Source organism: Petromyzon marinus, chromosome 35, assembly GCF_048934315.1.
Source record: "Petromyzon marinus isolate PM22_M1 ecotype Great Lakes invasive population chromosome 35, UKy_Petmar_22M1.pri1.0, whole genome shotgun sequence".
Classification (NCBI taxonomy): domain Eukaryota; kingdom Metazoa; phylum Chordata; class Hyperoartia; order Petromyzontiformes; family Petromyzontidae; genus Petromyzon; species Petromyzon marinus.
Genome location: NC_133701.1, coordinates 5,866,990 through 5,890,515, shown reverse-complemented (window position 1 = coordinate 5,890,515; position 23,526 = coordinate 5,866,990). Strand labels below are relative to the sequence as shown.

Sequence of the window (23,526 nt, the reverse complement as noted above, 5' to 3'; positions counted from 1 at the left end):
TCCTGCCCGACCCTGCCCCGACTCGCACCCCACCGCCCCGCTACCCATGCCCAGCAGGGCCTTCCTGAGTTCACTGGGTCGTGGAGGCCCGATTTGCCCATCCACAAAGACAAAGACCCACCCGCTATAGCCTTTAACAGGCTGTTGGGGGCCAAGTGCTGTTTGCGAGTAGCACCGTTCAAGGGCCGCACGGCACACGAGAGGATGGGTGGCCAGCGCCACGTACATACACACACGGTAGCAGCATGTGTGACTGGCTGGACGCGTGCCGGTCTAGATATGTGTGGTCTGTGTGGGGAACGGTATTGCTGTGGCGACGAAGCCGAGTTCTCGTGACGATTATCTGAACCGGTATCTGGGCCTCTTCAAGGTCGACTCAGCTTCAAATTAGTACCAGGTGCGATGTGTGAACATCGCCACTCGGGAGACAAAGGCGACCGGTTGGTGGTCCTGGAAACCACTTACTCGTGTGCCGTGCAAGCCTACACGATGGCTCGCTAATAGCACCCTCCGATTGCAAACGTACGGTGCGAAAGAAGGTCAACATACATGCAAGTGTAAAAGAGCTCCGATGTGAATGCTATACGCGTGGGGAGGGGATCTTTAGTCTTCGTCTTGTGTGCCTGGATATTTTAACCTATCTGGTGCCGTCTCCTCGGTCGACTCAGCCGTAAACGAGCAGCTGGTGTGGTTCAAACCCCACGTGCTGGCCTTAATAGGTGCTCGCCAACTGCACTTGTCTGAAAGTCTGTGTAGGTCAGACGGGAGGGCGGAGCGGGTGGGGCGGGGGGCGAGATCACCGTGGGTGTGTACACAAATGAGTTCAACATAAAGGGGCTGGCTGGCAAATTTGTTTTAAAACGTCACTGCAGGTTTATCCTCGGAGCAAAAGTAGCTACATATGTAGTATGTAGCTATTACATATGTAGTAGATACATATGTAGTAGCTACATATACTACGGGCCCCGCACTTTCAAGGGCCCCGCGCTAAATGTTTTCAAGCTATCTATTCCGGTTGAGTGATTCTGAACTTGCTCTATTATTGTAGTACTATACTGCCTGCAACGTTTAATAACGACTGGGTGTTGAAGGTTATCGATTTGTCATATTATCTGCCTGTATAGCAAATGAAAAACTACAATTAGTTCACTATGCAAGTTAAAATTTAACATATGCTACAGGCCCCGCACTAGCTTAATCCAGCACTGTAAAAGGTTGATAATCAGGGTGTTTCGGCATCATCATCATCCACTCACTACACTTCAAACCACCACCACAACACACTCACCCACTCATCACACTTCAAACCACTACCACAACACACTCACCTACTCACCACACTGCAGGTCACAATAACACTTTTCATTCCGCTTCATCCCTCACGCTGCTCGACTTATTTTTACTTCCCCGCGATCGTCTCATTTCCCCGTGCTTTGAGAAAAAAAAATACCTCTTGGTTAAATCCAAGAAACGTGTTCACCCTTATATCGAAACTTTTATGGTGCTGTCTGTTGCTGGCCGCTTGGAAACTTTGGGCCCGGGGTGAGCAACTAGAATTGTGTGTTGTGGTTTTTTCAATAAAAATATTTCTCACACACCAACTCTGCGGATAAATAAACAATGGCTCGGTACAATGCAGCAATACCCTCTGTCAATGCAATATACGATATGCACAAACACGACACCGTCCAGATCATCATCATTCTCAGCCATTGTCTATCCACTGCTGGTTTAAGGGTCCCCTTGCACCATCGCCAGTGGTGGAGTGGCATAATAATTATCCGTGTACATTATCAAACAAATTAAGCGGCGATACTGCGTTGGCGGCAGAGCAAAAACAGGAAGCTTATTGAGCAAATTTCAACTCTTATCAGGCCCCACGGTGTAAAGTGCAGTCTCCAACTCTTATTTACCCACTCTCTCTGACCTATTTATGTGGTATGGAGAAGGATCATTGCCTGCAACGTCGCCTATTATATCCTTTTTTACTTTTTAAGATCATTGCTATTGATGAATGCGTTACGTTTTTGTTGACTAATCGCCATCTGTTTCCATCCGCGTGGTTTACTCCTTGTGCTCCGGTTTCCTCCTCCTCCCTCCCACGTGTATAATATTAATAACAACACAACTCATTATTAATTTGCTGAAAACATCTTTTACGAAAAAATATAAAAACCCAATGTAGCAGCAGGAGATGTTAACCCAATGTAGCAGCAGGAGATGTTAACTCCCTCGCCTGGTATGCAGGAGGTCGTGGGTTCGAACCCCACCCTGGTGCCTGCTGTATATTTGAAGTTTTCGTGTCTCCCTCTCCCCGTTGGGGCGTGAGATTTTCTCCGGATCCTACGGTTTCCCCTACACATTTAAAATCAGACTGCGTTTAGGGCATATGGTTGCTCTCAATTTCCACACGATGATAAGCCACTTCGTTGAGCTATCATCTGAAAAAGAGCTATAGAGGTATACCTGGTCAAATATAAAATAAATACGTTTGACACTTTAACCCGCGGGCAAAGCGATTCCGATGCTACGAGCAGCTGCCACCAGAGGGCCCTGCAGGCGCGGCGAGGGGACAGCGAGCGACACGGAGAGAGAGACGACGGGCATCGTGACTTCAACCCGTGCACCCATGAACAGCGTGTCCCCTGGGCTGCTGCTGATGTTGCTTGCGGTGTTGTGGTTACAGCGAGCCTTGGGACTGCTGTATGTGTTGTTGTAATAACTTTAATGGAGATATGCATTGTTGCTCTGGAGACATTATTTGGAGAAATGGTCGTAATTAATAATAGAAAAAGGAGCTTATTTGGCTGAGTTTGACCTTACCTGAAATAAACTGACTATTTTATCGATACAGACAAAGATCCCCTTGATAGGCTTTAACAGACGGTTTGGGATAAGTGCTGTTAGCTAGAATCGATGCACTCCACCACAGAGTCAATGGGAGTTGCTCTTTCTCCTCTGATGTTCTCGTGTCTAGAGCCAGAATCAGAATATTTATACTGGAAGAATCCGATGAGCTATAAAGCTCTTTTTGCACCGAACGTGCGCATAACCGTCCACGTTTTGAAGGCTTTTTGCTCAAGAGCTGCCTACCTAACCTCCAAACAAAGAAGAAAAAAATTGCATTATGCAACGTTTCGGGCAATGACTCTTCTTCATAGCACAGAGGGATAAAAGAATAGAGAGATGAAACATTAGGTGGAGACTGCACACTACGCACCGTGGGTGCCTGATAAGAATGACATTTTAAGAAAATATATCCTGATGAACAGTTTTAAAATTGGCCAGTTATAAACAGTTACCTATTATAAGACGTTACGTGTAAAAAAAACAATCTAGATTTGAAGCTTTCGTGACTAAAGCAATGCATGCGCTTTGGTTCTTTCGGTAAAGTCACGTAGGTAGAAATAAAGTAAAACTTATATAATATAATAAAATAAAAAAAATAACTTATACTAAAATAAAACTATAAACTATAAGCTTTATTTTAGTATAAGTTATAGTTTCATTTTATTTCTAAAACTTATAGTAGGAAGAAATAAAAGAAAACTATAAGTTTAAAACTATGTTTTATTTTAAATATTTTGTTTAATTAATTTTAATAAAACTATAATGTATTTTATTTCTACCTATGTTAAGTTTTCTACCTACGTGACTTTACCGAAATAACCGAAGAGCGTGGAAAGCTTCAAATCTAAATATTGTTTTTTTACACGTAACGTCTTCTATTTTACCGAAAGAACCAAAGAGTATGAAACAATATAGTGTATAGACGTCATGGATAAACTGCTCAAAACTTCGCCCAGTCTTAAAGCTTTAAATGTATAGGGTCAAATGGTAATTGGTGTTGCTTTGTTGTTGCTGGTGTTTGTGCTCCTGCACCACCAATACCAAGGCAGCTCAATTACTATGTACATATGTGCAACGTGCGCACGGAGTGAATATGCATATGCATAGTAGTCTATGCACATGCCGGGAGTGGGTGGTGGAGCAACATCTGACGCCCTGCGGTCTGAACCCGGCCCACTGAAGTTGGATTCCCGACCACGGCTACCATCAGTGGCGAGTGATATGGAAACCGGCCCTTTGTTACACCCTCCCGCCCGCCCCTTTCGACGAACGTAGTATGGTCAAACAATACCCACGTGCCACCTGCGCTGCGCTCTAAACATTTTCGTTATCAATGTTGCATCTTATCGACAGTCGTTATGAAGTTGCCCGGTAATGTCGCGTTGCGTGCGAGAAGAGTAGGGGCGGGGGGGAGTGGGGGAACTTGCAATGCGTTCACCGGTGTTGCCATCACAAGCCCCCCCCCCCAAAAAAAAAACACGGCTCTCGTTCGCTAATTCGCTCGCCTTCACCTCCCTTAGATCGCTCGCTCGCGCGTGCACGCGCGTGCACGTGCGTACTCGCCCACGTGCGCGCGCTCGCCGTGCTGGAGGAGACACGCGGGGCGAGACGCGTTTCGCCCACGCACGCGCGTTCACGTGGAATAAGGAGGCCGCGTGCAATCACTCAGGCACAATGATCACCCATCAACCAATCCCTCCTTTCCTCCTGCCGCCACCGCGGCGTGTAAACACCTTCGACGTTGCCTGGCAATTGCTGTTTGCGAGCACCTATTAAAAAGTCGGAACTGCGCGCAGAAGACGCTTATGGTCAGAACTACGCCCGGCCGTTTTTGTCTCCCCGGTGCTGACGTTTGCACTTCGTGTCTGACAACTCGTTTAAACGCCCGCCACTGTAAGCAGTGGTTCTGGACCCGAACTTATATGTGCGAAAACCGCTCAATCACGCACGTGCAACTCACACCCCACAAAGACCCCCCCCTCCACCCCGTATAGCCTGTAACAGACCGTCAGAGCAAGTGCTGTTCGCAAGCACCTACGAAGGCCGACACGGCGAACGACGCGATGGGGTGGCCAGCACCACGCCCCGCTCGCCTTTGTCTCCCCATTGGGGCGATGCGTTTTACACCACACCAGGCGCGGTAGTCATTTGAGGCCGAGTCGACCCAGTAGGAGGCCGCGGGCAGGTTCAAATAATCGTCACTGGTGTAGATGGTCGGGGGATTTGAACTCGGGTGGCCGCGTTCGTAGCGCGTCGGGCTGACCGCTGCACGAACCGCTAACCCCTTAGTGCAGCGCGCACACACGGACCCGCATGGAGCCCCCCCCCCCTCCATCACCACCACCTCCTCCTCCTCTGGAGTTGCGCGGCAGTCAACTACCGCTGTTGGTGAGAGTTCAAACGGCGCAACACTCACGCAGCAAAAGCGCGCAAGTGTCGTCTTTCGTCTCTCGAATGCCCTATGAATCACACGCGACCACGACAGACACACGCACACACGGCAGGCCCAATTGATGATGAACACCTCCTCTCCCCGTGCCACTACCCCCCCCCCCCCAGCCGCCGCAACTTTTGTGTTTGTCCGTCGTAACCTCGCGGCGCGTGCACGGTAATGGTGAAGCACAAGGCGCGCGTGAATGTGAATGCACGCGGCGCCTTGTAGCGGAGCGCGCAAAGCGCAGCGCCGCATTTGCATGCGAATATCGACAGAGACAAAGAGAGCGGAGTGGGGGGGGGGTCGGAGGAGCGGGGGTGGGGGGTGGGGCTAGATGGAGGAGGGAGGGGGATAGTGGGAGGGTTCGCTCGGCAAGGGGCGTTGCCCTCAGCGGCATCGCCCAATGGGAAGCGGCTTTGTGTGGGCGGTGGGCGGGGGCGGTAGGCGGGATTTAGCGGCAGAGGGGCGGAGCTGTGGGCGGAGTCAGCAATTGGAAGGCGGGGCCAGCGGTAGGTGAGAGGGGGGTGGGTGTCACCCTCCTCCGTCCTCTTAAAAGAACGCTGAGCCACCGTCTGGGCTCACCACTCGCTCCTTCCTCCCTTGCGAGCTCCTCCTTGCTTCCATCCCTTGCCTGCCGTGCCACCCCCACCTCCTCCACCTCCTCCACCCTTGCCCTCCATCGTCCGCACAAAGCTAATCGAATGAACGGCTCCGCTCCCACTCACTTTAGCAGCGGCGGCGGCAGCAGCAGCAACGGCGGCGGCGTCGTCCGCAAGCGACGGATGCGATTCGCTTTCCCGCGGGCCAAGCGCAACAGAGTGGGGGGCTTGCCCGAGCCCAGCATGACTCTGGGACGCGAGCGGGCGGCCAACGACGAAAACATCTGCCCGATCGAGAGGTGAGATGAGACGGGGGCGCTGGTGGAGGTGATGGTGGGGGGGTGAATGAGGAAGCATGCGAGTTTGTTGATTCGGAGGACAAAGCTGGCCAATGCACTGGTGCACAGGGAGATGGGGATGGTGGTTATCTATCGGTGTGGGGAGCGGTGGTGTAGTGGTTAGCGCGCTGCGCTACGAACCTGGTGACCCGGGTTCGATTCCCGCTCACGGCCAACACCCAGTGACGATTATCTGAACCGGTTCTGGGCCTCCCCTAGGTCGACTCGGTCTCAAATGAATACCTGGTGCGGTGTGTAAACATCGCCATTGGGGAGGCAAAGGCGGCCGAGCGTGGTGCTGGCCACCCACCCCCTCGTGCACCAACAGTCTGTTAATGCTTTACGGGGGATCTTTGTGTAACTCGAGCGGACGATTGCGTAAGGGCGAGCGAGGAAGTAAGATTCACGTGAGGATGAGATGGGGGGGGGGGGGGGGGTGTGCGGGACGATGTATCTGTACGCGTGCGTATTGGAGCTGCTGTTTTCGTGGGATCTCGAGGAGCGCGGTAGAGATTGGAGTGGGTTGAGTGGGGGGGCTGCTCGATGCTGCTATCGCAGTCCCGGTAGTCCGCACGTGGCGTGGGGAATAGCGACCCAGGGTCACTCGCTAGCGACGGCGCCGCGTTTTAGCGGAGACTCTCGCACTCCCCCTACTCGGGGTGGTTTGCAGCATCGCTCTCTGCAAGTTTACCCCTCCCGCTCCGTGGGACACGTGTTTTGTTCGCGATTGAACGCAGCTCGCTGCGTTTCGCTTTGCTCGCTGCAAACGTGCACCAAATTTGTGTTTTTTTTGTCGACGTTTTTTAAAACGATGTTTTTTTTTTTTAAACTTCAACAACAACCGTTTCTCGTGTGCAACGTATACTGGGACTTTTTTTGGCACCGTGCATCATCATCACCTCCCCCCCCCTCCGCATTGCGTGCTGTTCGTCGTGCAGCATGGAGCACGTGGGAGCTGTTGAACAGGCGCTGGAGGATCTCGTGCTGGGCTCGAACAGGCACGGACATCTCACCGTCGGCGTTTACGAAGCGGCCAAACTTCTGAACATGTAAGCTCGATCGATCGGCATCCGTTCGGTCGGCACACACATACATACACACTTCCTGCATCATTTAAATGTTGCGTGGATTGCTCTCCCAGACACCCCCACCGGCCGTTGTGCTGAGCCAAAACTCACTTTTTTGGCGGGAGGGGGAGAGGCTCCACACCTTCGCACCTCCAGATTAGCACGGTTGGCTACGTACGGTGCGCAATAAGTTCAACATACTGTGTATGTGTTTAGGTCCGAGTCGATCTAGGAGGGGGGGAGGTGGGACACACGCATCGCGAGATTTGTCTGAAACTTTGAAAACAGTTCAATGCACGGGCAGACGCGTGGATGCACACTACACTCTGCACGCATGCATCCAGCGACGGCGATATCCATCTGCGCGCGCCGCTCATACCAACGCGTCTAACACCGTGACCCTTCTCCCGCCGTTTGGCTCCACAGTGACCCAGACAGCGTGGTGCTCTGCCTCTTGGCCGCCGACGCCGACGAGGAGTCCGACCTGGCCCTGCAGATCCACTTCACGCTCATCCAGGCCTTCTGCGGCGACAACGACATCGACGTTATCCGAGTGCGCGGCGTGGAGCGCCTCGCTCAGCTGCTCGCGATGAGCGGCGGTGTTGGTGCGGGACGCGCGAGCGCTCCCAGCGGCGTGGTGGGAGCCGGAGGCTGCGAGAGCGACGATGGGTCTTGCTGCAACACCACCAACTCCTACTTCTCCTACACGGCTGACGAGCCCCGAGACCTGCACTGCCTGCTGCTCACGGCGCCCCTGCCGGCGGGGCCGCTGCGCACCGTGGCGGCGTTCTGCGCGGACAGCCGCCACAACAATCAGTGGGTGCCGTGTCTGAACCTCGCCGAGCGATGAGGCGGCCAGGTGCAGCCACGGTGGGCAACGGCTGCAGAAGCAGCGGTGGCTACGGCAGTAGCTATGTCGATATAGCAGCAGCGAGCAGAGATGAGCAGTTGCAACGTTCGCAAATGGCCATTTTTGGCCCCGCGATTATATTGATGAGTTAAGATGAAGATCATAAGGGATCAGAATATTGATGATGGAGATTAATGGTGATGATTTAAAAAGAGGGAGCTCGATTATTAAAATGTTAACAATGATCGAGAGGAGGATGATGAGCGCGGAAGATCGCCGATCGTGGTGATGATGATGATATCGCCTTCAGTTTTTTGTTGTTGCTGCGGCAAGGAGGAGAGACGCTCTCGACACCCCGATGTGGAAGTTGGAGGGGATGTTTCGATCGAGCACAGAGCATTGTAGCGACGGCGAACCTCAACAACAAGAGCGGAATCCAGTGCCCCAAGTGGGATGGGTGGAACTCGATTTAAGAAGATAAGTTACACCTTTTTTTTTTTTGGTACGGACTTGCATTGTTGCAGTACACTCATTCAAGAAGACACGAGGTGGACATCTTGTGGACTTTCTCATGAATGATATAAAATGTGCGTGGGGAGAGAAAATTCAACTCTCACACGATGCACATTCACACGCAATGACACAAGCGTAGCAGCATCATGAACATAGCAACTCTTAAGTGGGTTTTATGGTGCACCACGCAAACATAAACCGCATCGACAGTATTGCCCAACAAGCCTGGGCAGGGCAGAGGAAAGAGTGGGGTTGTGGTAGGAGGGAGGGGGAGTGGAGGCTCTCCGTGGGTCTGTGCGTCACGGTGACGCTTTGGCGGCTTTGGGGAAACTCGTTCTCGACTCCGAACCGTTTCCGCCCGCACGGTTAACGGCGGGCACGGGGGTGGGAATGTGTGGGCGGGGGGGGGGGGGGTGGAGCCGCCACTTTCGATGGCAGTTCTTGATGCATTATTAGTAACGCCGAGATGATGATGCTTTGCGATGATGATATTCCGAATGCTTTTTTTGTTTGTTACTAAATGTGGTCGTGGATCTGGACTGCGTGTGCGTTCAAACACGTTTGGTAATCTTAACAAACAGTCGAATGGTGGTAGCGTTGTGTGCATTGTGTATATATATTTTTTTATTGGCCTAATTTAAACAATGACAAGGTTAAACAACGAACATGTCTGCAATATCCCTACTACTGTAGTCTTACATGTTTTGTTGGCTGCAACAGAGGCGACTTGAAACGTTAACTAGCCCACGCGAGCAATGCGTGCAGACTCTCAGTGTTTCCCGCATTGTGTGGATCTTGTGATTTCATATTAAGGACACGTGTGTGTGTGTGTGTTTGTGACGGGGGGGGGGGGTCAGGATTTTTCACCCCCTTTTGCTGTGGTTAAGTCTCGACAATCTCCGCACGAGTCCTGCCGGTTAATGTTTTTGCGAATAGGGACTCAAAAGTTATGGTCACGAACCACGAGTTGGTTCTTACCTGGGGTATTTTTTTGAAGAGAAACGAAATTAATTTTGCAATGAATGTAGCGGCCTCAAGTGGCTGCGAGTCCCCGACACGCGATTTAGATTCATCCCACCCACGTGTGTTGCCATTGCACCAAGGGATGATGATGATCCTCGATTACGCGTTTTACTACCCAGGATATCTACAGACTGCACGTCCAATGCAAAGCTGCCGGTGTGTACCTGTTGGAGTTGCAGCCGCGCCAGGCTAGGTTCACACACAACGATGTCTGAATCGCCATAACGTGGACGTTTTCATGACTTGTGTCATTATTTATAACTTTGTTTTGGTTTTGTGTTCACCCATTTGGCATAATTTTTGTATTTATATATAAACTCGTATTATGGTTATAGTTGAGTTTTGCCTTTCCGTGCAATGTTATCTTAAGTTCGTGTATTTATGCAATTTATTTAACACAAACCGATGTTTGCACGTGCATTTCAGAATCCCTTTTACAATCCTCAAAATTGTACATAAATAAACTTTACATAAAAAAATGAACTTTTCACGAGACTGTCGGTGTTTTGTTTTACGTGCGGCTTGGGAGGGGGAAACGAGCAGGTGGCGACCTCTGGATTGCATTGGCCACGTGTTCTGAAGGTCCATTGCCTGAAACGTCGCCTATTATAGATTGACTTATGAACGCGTTAGGTTATTTAATTTACTAATCGTGCTTGTGAACCAATGCCAACGCAGCAGCAGCATCCCCAAATAACTCGCTGGAGTGATAATTAAGGTAAAGGTGACGCCCTGCAATTTGCTTGTTAACGCCATCGCTGGCAGAAAGGTCACGACGATGGAGATCTCTAGGCAGCCCCTTCCTTTATAGACATCTTGAAAGTGGTGGGGGCATGCCCACACTACCTCACCACTCACTGGAACCTGAACGACTCGATTGTGCACCCAACGACACCGCTGGATGAACCTGCCCGAGTTATATCCCACACCAGAGTCGCCTCGTTGTCAAACTGCTGCTTGATGATGATGGCCCTGCACAAAAACGTGTGTCGGCCATGGCCGTACTTTACCACCACGGTGAAGTATGGTCATGGCAGAGTGCAGGATTATGTCATGATTGATTTACGAATTTCTTTTGTAGCAAATACACCGCTCGGATGGACTATTTCGACCGCTATAGCGGGTGGGGGATTATACAATCCCATGCCAGTTCACGGTGACTCGTGAACACATTTAACGGTCATATATAATGCATGCAACATACATAATATATTCACGCGCACATATATAGTGGCCATATATTTGTCTTTCCACGTACATATTTGCAATATTATATACACTCGCAAAGCTCGGAATAGTCGGAATGATTTCCAACACGCATGTTCACGTACAAAAAACTAAAACAATTTTAGATGGGTCACTGTGATATATTGGCCATGTAATGAGAAAACGATAGGCTAACCGTGTCTTGACTTGGGAGAATTGTAGGTACAGTGCAAAAAGGGAGGAGATAGCGAATTAAGCGACATAAGCAACGCTTGCACAACTGGATGCAACTGAGGGAGTATATAATACAGAGTTCTTGAGTGAAAATAATGGACAGCTGAACGGACGGGAGACCACGAAACATCCTAGTAAATAGAGAGCTCTGCAATATACGCACACTATTAAATAACGTAGTAACAATGAGAATCCTAACAATGATGATGATATTGGAAACATGATGATAATGATGATCACATTGTGGCTATTATCCTGCCAATGTTGATGAGAATGATTGTCGTGACGACGACAATGATGATGATGGTGGTAAAGGGTCGCTGAGAATCGTTGGCTTGAGTTGTGTGTATAGTGTAAGTCACGGTGACGACGAGGACGAAGATCACAACTATGGCAAGGGACCGTGCCTCGTGCCAGAATCACGCCCAGCGCGCTCCGGTCGTGATGGAGTTCGAGTGCAGCGGAGAACTGGCGTCGCCCGGCGCTTGCGGAAAACAGAGGGCGGAACGCGTGGCCTGGAATCTGGAACGCGTGGCCTGGAGTATGGAACGCGTGGCCTGGAGTGTGGAACGCGTGCAGCTTTACGCGCTACGCGGACAATTCATACCTGGCGGCAGAGGCGTACCGGGCCTAGGGAACGGCGTATCCGGGGTGCGATTTGCACAGAGCCCCGCGCCCCCTGATAGACACAGATCTACCCCTCGACATCCAAACCGCGACTGTTTCGACACGTGGTGTTAACGGGCACCTGTTAAGGGAGGCAGCGGGGCGAGGAGGGTGGCCGCCTTTGTCTCCCCTAGTGGCCATGTTTACTACACATCACACCAGGTTACTCATTTGAGACTGAGTCGACCTGAGGGAGGCGCAGGACCGGTTCAGATCATCGTCACCCGGTGTTGACCGCGAGCGGGAATCGAACCCGAGTGGTTGGGTTCATAACGCAGTTGGCTAACCGCTGCACACGGCACCAGATACCCGCAACGTGCATCCACGTGCCCTTTTTCCCTCTTTAAGCGTAAATCCACTAATAACTGTGTAACAAGGACAGTGGTATTTAGAAATTTACCTATTTTCAATGAGAAAACGTGGTGTGCATTTGTGTCTTTCGTTCACATAAAGTCCTGGTCACAAAAGCAAAGTTTGTGAGGAATAATAGCCATTTTCGATACTTTTGAGGCATAAGAAATAAGGAAATAACGCTTAGTACCCAGGAACAAAAATCGTGTTACATAATATAATTATCATCATCCATGATCTATCTATTGCTGGATGAGGATCAAAATGACGCCTCTGATTGGTCCATCGCCCTCCCCACGCTCGCTTCTTTTGCGCACTCGTTCAGCCCTTGCTCAATTCCCTAGACTCGGCCTGCAAGTGAGTGGCGCCTCTTGCGTCACCGCCACCACCACCACGACGGCAAGTGGGGGTCAGGGGGGGTGAAGCACTGCCCCGTTCAGCACGACACTGCCCAGACTCGCCTCACCTCGGCCCCAACGCAGCGCGCGGAACCCACCAGCCCAGCAGGACCCCTTGCCCGGTTAGACTCCCCGCTCCACTGTGTGGCACATGCTGTTGTGCGATGAATGACCGGCAGCAGTTGATAGCAGCAGCTGTGAGCGAGTGACAAAGAGAAAGGTGCCCCGTGTATCCTCGAAAGACTGTTGGGGCAAGTGCCGTGAGCGAGCAGCACCTATGAAGGCCGGCACGGCACACGTGGGGGTGGGTGGCCAAAACCGCGCCCGGCTGCCTTCGTCGTGGGCAGCAGAAGACGGTGCAAGCAAAAATACATCGTTGTATTATTGTACTGTACTTCTACGTTCCCGCATCTATCTTCCCCGTCTACACCAACTTGAGCTGACCAGCGTGGTGACGTACGGTCAAACAAACTTCCCACTCCTGGCACGGCTCAGAGGAGGGGGGGGGGGGGCTTCATCCAGCAGTGGATACATAATGGATAATGATTATATATATTTTTTTCTGTCGTCTCCCAGTTGCTATAGGCTGTGAGTTACCAGATCTGCAGAGCCTTAAAATCGCTGATCGTGCACAGCCGAACGTGGTTTCAACACCGCCACTGCCCGGGATCATTTTCGCAACGTGGTATTGGCACTGCGCGAGTGAAGATGTGGTGGGACAGGACATCGAGGCTTAGCCAGAACCGGTTCCCTGGCTATCGATCCTGACCGGTATAGAGACCGCACTGGTTCACTGGCCAGAGACTCTGACCGGTATAGAGACCGCACTGGTTCACTGGCCAGAGACTCTGACCGGTATAGAGACCGCACTGGTTCACTGGCCAGAGACTCTGACCGGTATAGAGACCGCAGTGGTTCACTGGCCAGAGACTCTGACCGGTATAGAGACCGCAGTGGTTCACTGGCCAGAGACTCTGACCGGTATAGAGACCGTACTGGTTCACTGGCCAGAGACTCTGACCGGTATAGAGATCGCACTGGTTCACTGGCCAGAGACTCTGACCGGTATAGAGACCGCAGTGGTTCACTGGCCAGAGACTCTGACCGGTATAGAGATCGCACTGGTTCACTGGCCAGAGACTCTGACCGGTATAGAGACCGCACTGGTTCACTGGCCAGAGACTCTGACCGGTATAGAGACCGCAGTGGTTCACTGGCCAGAGACTCTGACCGGTATAGAGACCGCACTGGTTCACTGGCCAGTACAGAGCAGAGAAACAATCTGATGTGACAACTGCACTGGCTCACTTGCCGGGAAGACTCGGCCGGTACAAGAAGCTGGCTGTGTTCGATGTTTCACCCAGACAGAGGCAGAGCCCTGGGTTCGATGGTGATGGAACGTCTCAAGTGCTCAAGGACGATAACGGGCCAGTATCACGCGCGCGGATAGCACGACAACAAAATCCATCGGACACCGAGCGATAATTCAATTCTGTAAATGACGAAATAACTCACGGCAACAGAAACATTAACGCTGGCGAGCAAAACAAATATAGTTGACAACAACAAGGGGTGTTGTGGTGGTGCATTACATGACAAAAGCAAGACGCTGGCACCAACTGTGTGTTTGTCAATCAACATTGGCCAGTTCTTAGCGAATGTACCGGCTCGCGTAACAAGGGGGGGGAAGTACGTGTTTTTAAAAAAATATATATTTGGCGTTTAGCACAAACACAATAGACAAAAATACAAATATCGCGATTGGCTGTGGCGATCTTAGATTAGTCACGGGCTTCTCCCGGCCGTCATTGCAACGCACGGGGCAGCGAGGAATGCCCTTTGTAAAGGTCACGCGAGCAAGAATCGCCGCTTTTACTTTGGCATTGAAGAGGTCAGATTGACTCAGAGAGCGCGCGCGGAACAATAGCTGACGACGCATTTACACGCGTTGGGCCATTTATATATTGAATGGTTATGTTTGTGTGTGTCTGTATGTGTGTCTGTCTGTGTGTCTGTCTGTGTGGAATTCACTTCAAGAGGTAACACCTCTGAGCTGGATTGCGACCTATTAAGGGGGGGGGCAGGGGGGGGTCGAGGGGGGGGGCGAGGGAGGGGGTAGGGGTTGAGGGGGGGGGGCGTCGAGGGAGGGGTTCGAGGGGGGGTCGAGGGGGGGGAACTGGGGGCAGGGGAGGGGATCGGGATGACTGCCACACGGCCACTCTCCTCCTATCTTACAGTTACATGCTAATCTCTCACATTAACATCATGCTAATCTCTCACATTAACATCATGCTAATCTCTCACATTAACATCATGCTAATCTCTCACATTAACATCATGCTAATCTCTCACATTAACATCATGCTAATCCCTCACATTAACATCATGCTAATCTCTCACATTAACATCATGCTAATCTCTCACATTAACATCATGTTAAGCTCTCACATTAACATCATGCTAATCTCTCACATTAACATCATGCTAATCTCTCACATTAACATCACTAGCCCCGGCCACTTCTTTATGGCCCTTACGCTACACCCATTTCAAACCTTTTAAAACACAGCAGACCATCGCTTTCCCATCGGATGACGGACGCTTGTGTTGCGCCCGAAACGTCGCTGATTTATTTTATTTCCTACCTACGTGACTTTACCAAAAGAACCAAAGAGTATGGATTCCTGCAGTCACGAAAGCTTCAAATCAAGACACAACGATCTCTTAACGCCGCCAACGTGAGCAAACCATCCCGGGGTAGTGCAGAGAGGCTTACAGCGATTGGGCCGCACGCCGTGTAAGTATGTTTGTTTTTTCACTGTCATCTTCTCGGACTGCGCTTGTGTAATGGCAGGAAAAAAAGAGTCACGTCAAACTCAATCTGTTTTTGTGGAATTGTTTTCTCCAATAAACGGGGAAATTCGAAATGCCAACGACGAAGAATGTTGAACGCAGATAGCACTGCGAGCGCGGAACAGAGACAAAGGTCACCCGGCAGCCTTTGGGGCCGTCCATAAATGACGTCACGCACCTAAGAGGGGGGGGGGTCACACATTTGTGACGAGGGGGGGGGGTTGAGAAATGTGACGTCACATCAAAATGCGCAACTTTAAATAAATATAGACAACATGTTCTACTTAATTAAATAGACTTTTTAATAAATAAAAATTCCTACAACATCAGAGTGCAGCGCCACATAAAATACGCACTACAATGACAATAGTTTAAAGCGATTTGAAGCATGTTTTATTTTCAAAATGGAAATATGTTTTTTGGGCGGGGGGGGGGGGGGGAGCAGAGCTTTGTGACGTCATATTTGAGGGGGGGGGGAGGGTCTCACTTTTTGTGACACCGTGTGACGAGGGGGGGGGGGGTCAAAAAATCGTCCAAAATCGCGTTACGCATCCTTTGAATGCAGCTACGGCACACGAGGGGGTGGGTGGCCAGCACCACGCCCGGCCGCTTTTGTCTCCCTAGTGGCGATAATTACACACCGCACCAGGTACTGATTTGATGCTGAGTCGACCTAGGGGAGGCCCAGGACCAGTTCTGATAATCTCTATCACCGGTGTTGGCCGTGAGCGAGAATCGAACTGGGGTCGCCAGGTTCGTAGCTCAGCGGGCATGCATACACACGCCTACGCAGACACACTGCTAAAAATACAGTGAACAAACACGCACATGCAATTAAAACACACGCGTACATACATACATGCAAACATGCGTATGCACATGCATATAGCCACACACAGAACAATTAAACGCACACGCATGCATTCAAACACACAAATACACGTTTTTACAGGGACATACTTTAGCGATTGCCCCTTTGGGATGGTGGTGGTGGTGGTAATAATGATTGATAATAACGGTAACGAAAGATGCAGTTAATGATGACGTAAATAGTAACGGTGATGCCGGTAATTATGATGATTATTCTAATCGTGATGATGCGTGCGCGTTGTGTGCGCGCGATGTTGTCCCGTGTGCGCATGCGCGTCTCTGGGTGAATTTTGGGGAAACTCGACACCAACGCAGCTGCCACTCACGGACAATGACCATCTCTCTCCCCCTCCACCCCCCTCCAGCCCCCTCCACCCCCCCTCCAGCCCCCTCCCCCTCCATCTCCCTCTCCCCCAAGCACAACTCCACTCAGCCCTTTCTCTCCTGACCCCACGAAACAGTCACTCTACTACTGACCGATATTTTAGAAAACCCAGCACTCAACTGAACTCTATATGCTTACCTCGCTACGCCATGCCCAATACACGCGTGTGTGTAGCTTCCCCCCCACTTAATTTTGTAAGACCCCCCCCCCCCCCGGAACGATACGTGTCTCTATGTGTGTCTCTGTGTTTATCTGAGTCTTCAATGCCTGTCTATGCAATCCGTGTGTCTCTCTTTGTCTATGCGTTTGTGTCTCTCTGTGACTCCTTATTTTTCTGTCCGTGTGTGTGTCTCTCTGTCTCACTCTCTGTTCCACACAAACAGATGAGAACCATGCTTCCTGTACTACCACCCACCTGGCAAACCTGTTGGCCGAGAGTTTGCGCCATTCTGTGCCTGGTCCACCAACCCCTCCAATGATTCACCAACGTTGATCCATTCCCAAAATAAAATGCAAGAATTGCACTGCCGAGACCACGTGACATGCAAATTAGTACCACCGCATTCGATACGGAAGTTATTTAAACAAAACATATATTTGTATATTTGATTAGTAATATATATTTTAATAACACGCTGTACGTATTTAAAAAGCACTTTTTAACTTTACTTGTTTTCAGGCCTAAACTTTTTTATTCGGTGGTGGTTGTGGGGGCATCGGTTCGCGCGCACGACCTGAATATCGAGCCCAATGACACCTGAGTTTGATATCCGGCATCGGCTCCCATCAATGATGAGCGGTGATTTGAGATCCTGGCCACGCCCTCCCATCAACAACTTTCAGGAACCAGCGCCGACCAGAATGGTGAAGTATGTCACGACACGTCGAGGGCCTTTATCCGGCAGTCCTTTAACCGGGGCAATTGCAAATCATGACTTTGAATTATTTACAACCTAATTCTCTCTCTCTCTCTCTCCACGATTAGAAGCACACACGAACTGGCGGATATTTCCATCGTCCATCAGCAACGTGAATACAGACAGACAGTGTATGTCGAATTTCTTCCGCGCCGTACGTAGCCAACCGTGCCAATCGGAGGGGTGTGGGATGGGGGGAAGGATTCGGAGGCTCAAGTTTCAAACCAGCCACAGCCAAACTTCAATCTTGATTTGAAGCTTTCGTGACTGCAGGAATCCATAGTCTTTGGTTCTTTCGGTAAAGTCACTATCTACGTGACTTTACCGAAAGAACCAAAGAGTACAGCCAAACTTGCGTTTAGCCAGCAGCTTCACTCGCACAACCTCTGTGTGCATCTGCGAACAACGCGAACGAAGATCGCCACGGGGTTGTTTTGCGAGCCCCCCACCAACCCCCCCACCCCCCCACAACCCCCCACTAACCCCCACCCTCCCCACCACCTCACCCACCACCCCACCCCCCTAACAACCCCCCCACCGACCCTCCGACCCCCCCCCCCCACCACCCCCCCACCACCCCCTCTGCGAGGAACTTGAACTTAGACACAATACCGGTGGTGGTGGTCTGTTAAACAGAGAGGTCAGTGGCGAGAGTTCCGCGAATCAGTCTCGTCCCCCCCCCCACCCCACAAGCCACCCACCTACGCACCCTGTTTGTGTCTCTCGTCCGGGCAACGCACGCGAGCCCCTTGATGTTTGTTCACCTGGGGCCGGTGGCTGCGAGGGAGCGGAGTGGAGTGGAGTCGAAGGAGGGCACACAGGAACGAATGACTTGGCTCTTCCATGCAAATTATTGCAAAATGTTTACCCACAGCCTGGGTATTTTTTTATAGCGGCATCAAAATTAGCCGCCGAAACGTGGGTTTGGCCTTTTTGGACGACGTGTTTATTAAATCAATTCCGTTGCGTTTGAGGGTCTCGCGGAATGATCGCCTTGGCCCTCGTGTGCGCATTGGGGTCGATAAAGAGACTCGAGCGACCGGTGATGAAGGTGAGAGAGTTGTGCCATGGAATCAAACGCGGACAAAGCGCCCGACAATTGAAGCAACTGGCGGGACCCCGGGGTCCCCATCGCTGCCCCGGGGTTGGAAAAACCGTGTAGCGACACGAGTCTTGCTGCCTTACCGACAACAACAAAACTAGTGGTCAATCGATTGGCCTCGTCGAGAGCAACTCGGGGACACTAAGTTTCGTAAAAAGTTGAAAAATTACATAAACACGTTAAATTCACTGCCTGGGGGGCGGCGGGCTCGCCTCGGCAAAGAAGCTGAGGATCAACGGCTGACCGGAGGGCGTTGTCGCCGCGCGCGATCGCGGCGGACGCCCCCCGGGGCTCGCGTTTGCCCGGTGGGGTGGCGCCCGTCGTGTTGATCGCCGCCTGCTGCTGCTGCTGGCGCTTGTTGGTGCGAGTCTGGGCGGGCGGCGCGTTGCTGTCGGGATCACGAGTGGGCGGACTGAAAAATAATAATTATTGATCTGATTTTTGCGGGACCCCGGGGTCCCGCCAAATGATTCAATTATCCACTCTCGTACGCACGCACACACGCGTGCGTGCGTGCGTAAATAATCACACGAAACAAAGACAAAGGTCCCCCGTATAGCCTTAACAGACTGTCGTGGCAAGTGCTGTTAGCGAGCACCTATGAAGTCCCGGCAACGGTACACGAGGGGGTGGGGTGGCCACCACCACGCCCGACCGCCTTTGTCTCCCCAGTGGCGATGTTTACACACCGCACCAGGTGCTAATTTTGAAGCCGAGTCGACCTAGGGGAGGCCCAGGACCGGTTCAGATCATCGCTATCACCGGTGTTGACCGTGAGCGGGAATCAAACCCGAGTCGCTGTGTTCGTAGCGCATCGTAGCAGTAACCGCTCCACCACCGCTCCCCACAAATAATCACGCACGCGCGCGCACACACACGTGTCCTGTGTGATACGCGTTCGCGCGCATATACCGCACGCTCGCCGTGAGTAAACACACCCAGAGCAGGGCAGGGGACCCATTGAACGAACGGCGATGCGAGCCTGCGACACATTCTCCACTCGCACGCGAGCCGAGTCTGCTCAATTCCGCCCTCCCGCCAGTAGACTACCCGACGATAGCTGAATTATCACTAAACTCAATCCACACACACACACCCCTCCTTCTCCTCCCCCACGGCTCTATCCGTTGCACCTGCTCAGACTCATAAAGAATCAACCGTTCCGCCGCCGTGTTTTGTGCTCCTTTCTCATTGTAACGTCGCAGGAAGCTTGCGCCCAGAGCCAACGATCAACAAGGGGAGGCCACGGAGGCCGCGCACGCGATGCGTGAGCGCCCAGTGGCGTAACGCGACCTGGGGGACACTCGCTGAGTCCACACAAGACAAAGATTCCCCCCGGATAGCCTCACACAGACTTTTGGGGCAAGTGTCGTTAGCGAGTAGCCAGCACCCACGGAGGCCGGCACGGCACGCGACGTGGGTGGGGTGGACAGCACCATGCCCGCCTGTGCACCAGTTACTAATTTCAGACTGAGTCGACCTAGGGGAGGCCCAGGACTCGTTCAGATAATCGTCACTGCTGTTGGTGGTTGGCCGTGACCGGGAATCGAGCTCGGATCCGTTCCCACGGCACCTCCGATCAGGACGGTTGGCTACGTACGGTACGAAAGAAGTTCAACATACATACATGCAGTGCACTAACCGCTGCGCCACCGCTCCCCTACAAAGACACTCACACCATCACCATCCGGCCCACGTCATCCCGCACTTCCGGTCAGCACGGTTGGCTACGTACGGTACGAAAGAAGTTCAACGTACGTAGCTCACTCTGCCACCCACGCTCCATCCTGTCCCAGTTCCCTCCTCCCCCCATTCACCTGCCGATAACCCTAGCCCACCGCACCCTCCCCCCAGACACACCTCACATACACCGCCCCCCCCCCCCACCTCGTGCTCATGACCCCTATCAGCTTCCTGTCACCTTCCTCTGTCTGACACCTCCTGTGTGGAGGCGTGTGCGTGTATTGACTGCCCTCGTTTGAAAAGGTGACCTCTGTTGAACCGTCGAATTGAGCAGCAGCAGCAGAATTATCGTAATGTGTATCATCATTGATCATAGTGATCAACATGGTGATCGGCATAGCCATCATGATTACCATACAGCACAAGCAACAGCAGCATCGCGATCACGGCGTGTCTTCGCAAAAGCCTAACCTGACACCCTCGATTGGCAAGGTGACCTCTAGCGACACGTGCTTTCCTCGCCAGCATCTGCAGGATTGTCGTCACCTTGATCATTCAACGCAGTCATCAAGTCATCACATCTAGCATCATCATCAGCAGTAGGAGCAGTAGCTGCTGCAGCAGGAGCAGTAGCTGCTGCAGTAGGAGCAGAAGCTGCTGCAGTAGCAGCAGTAGCTGCTGCAGTAGGAGTAGTAGCTGCTTCAGTAGGAGCAGTAGCTGCTGCAGTAGCTGCTGCAGTAGGAGCAGTAGCTGCTGCAGTAGGAGCAGTAGCTGCTGCAGTAGCAGCAGTAGCTGCTGCAGTAGGAGCAGAAGCTGCTGCAGTAGGAGCAGTAGCTGCTGCAGAAGGAGCAGTAGCTGCTTCTTCCGCAGAAGGAACAGTCGCTCCTATTTGTGCAGCAGTAGCTGCTGCTGCATCAGCTGCACAATCATCATCATCGTCGTCGTCATGACGACCGTGTCTGTGCGTTGACTCCCGACTCTGAAGAGGTGACCTCTGCCGATGAAGGGCGTGGTCGTCATCATCACCAGCAGTGGTAGCACCGTCGGTAACATGAGTTAGTTAATCATGCACCATCACAAATTCCACCACTATCTTCATCATCAGCAGCAGCAGTAAGAGCATATCATTATATTGCGTGTCTTTCGTCTCATGTGCCTGTGTCAATGTTCTTCTCTACCTGAACTAATTATCAGTGTCTCTCCTCGTGTCGCTGTTGGTTTTGCTCGGCGAGCAAGTGAGTGTCTTTATTTCTTTACAATTATGCGCGTGCGTGCGTGCGTCTGTGTCCACGTCGTTCTGTGTTTGCCACTCGCGGGCGAAGACCCCTTGGCTTTTTGATCTTCCGCGAAGCTCATCGTCCACACTCAAACCGCAATCGGCGCAAGCCACGTCAGAAAGTTGAATTTTCCAAAACTGGCGAATTAAAAAAAAACTCTCCAAAATAAATTAAAAACCCCTCTGCTGCATCCAGAGCGGAGACCGCACCACGTGTAACGACGCCATGCCCCCGACCCACAAATACGAAGGGGACTTTAAAGCGACGAGACACTACCCCGCAATCTGGCTTGACCACCTGTGTGTCAAATCGTAGTTGTTGCTGTGCATTTACATTATCCGCCATACGACAGTAAGGATAAGCAGTGGGACGACTGCACATACCTGTCTGTAGACCCCTTATCAGTGCCTACCTATAATGACAGACCAATCCAGACCGTATTGGTCACTCCGTGCCCATTATGCATCTCAACGTTCATCCTACAAAGTCCCATCACAAGGGAGAAACACAAAGAAATAGACAAAAAAAACACTATTTTTATGCCCGCATCGAAACTGCTGTACGCCCTGTGGACCCGCAAACTCAATTTCCCCGCACAAGAATACGCCGTGACACCGTATGGGTCGACAGCGATGACTGCACGTCTCTCGTATGTCTGTCCGTGTTCCTGTACGTCTCTGCATCTATGCTTCTCGACACCAGAGGGCGCCAGCGCTGTACGCGTGCGGCGCGAGAGACGAGGAAGCCTTTTTATAATAATCATCACCTCCCCCCCTCCCTCCTACCCCCCCTCTACCCCCTGCCTCCCTCCCCCTCTCTCCGCGCCTCGAGTCTGCCCGGAGACAAGGACACGCCGCACGCGACAGATGTCTCAGGGGCAGTCCGCTGGCTGCCCCTGATAATAATTCTCGCGATGCATCCTCCATCCCATCCCCGCCGCCGTCGCTTCCAATCAGAACCCTCGAATCAACGTAAATGCGGGGTGCACCAATTAGTGTTGTTGCCTGGCGGTAGTAGTTAGTAGCAGCAGTAGTATCGTTATTGCACCTGTTTCGAATCTGCTGCATTTTTATTTTTTGTAAATGGAGAGCGGCAAAATGCGTACCACCCTTGTTTCACGCGCTCCTTGAGCGAGAAATCTTGGGACACGGTGCCGAAATCGTCTTTTTTGTTTAAATTGTAACGCGCGATCTGGAAAGATTGAACCTTAAATGTGTTCAATGCGCGCTGTAAAATGTAGTTTTGTTATGAGAGAGAGAAAAAAAATGTGAATCGTATTTTTTTTCTTTTTAATTGGTGGATAAAATCACCCCTTTGTAAAAAATAAACTCAACAGATGGCACAGTCGCCGGCTCTGCAGCGCCCAGCTTTAATGGACGTGGATCGCACCATTATTTTATGTAAGAGTGGGGTGGGGGGGTGGGTGGTTGGTTTGGGAGGGTGACCAGCTGGGGTGTGGACACGGGGAATAATACAGACTGCGTGCACGGCTCTTTATTCTAGAAACTGCGCACCTCTCTCCCACCCCCACACTCATCCAATCCCCCACCCACCCCACCACCTCCCCTGCCTCTCGGTCACTGCGCGGCGGCTGACGCATGGAAGCGGTCCACGCCTCGCTCAGTAATGACTGTCGCGTGCAAATGCGCGCTTTGTTCAAGCACCCCCCCCCCCCCCCCACGTCATAATGCACGTTAAAGACCCACATTTAAAAAAAATGCATAGTGTGCTAATTTTAAACCCAATGAACTATAAATATAGTTGCTCTCTCTCTCTCTAACTCAGGATCGTGAGAAGGCTGTCTTGATTGGGGGGGGTGGGGGGGCAGTTTCACTCAGCAGTGGATCGATCATGGCAGATCGTGGATCACCAAAACTCCCGGAACAATAAGACAAACGCAGAGCATTCAG

The 23,526-nt window shown here is 51.6% G+C and overlaps 1 protein-coding gene and 1 long non-coding RNA gene across 2 annotated transcripts; one reads left to right on the top strand and one right to left on the bottom strand.

Annotated features, from left to right (window-relative positions):
* The first annotated feature begins 5,836 nt into the window (after window positions 1-5,836).
* On the top strand, window positions 5,837-10,157 carry LOC116948899 (growth arrest and DNA damage-inducible protein GADD45 beta-like). Its single transcript, XM_032966127.2, has 3 exons — window positions 5,837-6,182; window positions 7,160-7,270; window positions 7,715-10,157. Exons 1-3 carry the CDS (start codon window positions 5,986-5,988, stop codon window positions 8,136-8,138), a joined length of 732 nt encoding a protein of 243 aa, XP_032822018.1. The 5' UTR covers window positions 5,837-5,985; the 3' UTR covers window positions 8,139-10,157.
* A 4,546-nt stretch (window positions 10,158-14,703) lies between these two features.
* On the bottom strand, window positions 14,704-19,131 carry LOC142929795 (uncharacterized). The gene is made up of 3 exons (XR_012945943.1): window positions 18,319-19,131; window positions 17,053-17,161; window positions 14,704-15,560 (listed from the first exon to the last, which is right to left on the bottom strand). It is a non-coding gene; the product is annotated as an uncharacterized LOC142929795 (long non-coding RNA).
* Between the last annotated feature and the right edge of the window lie 4,395 nt (window positions 19,132-23,526).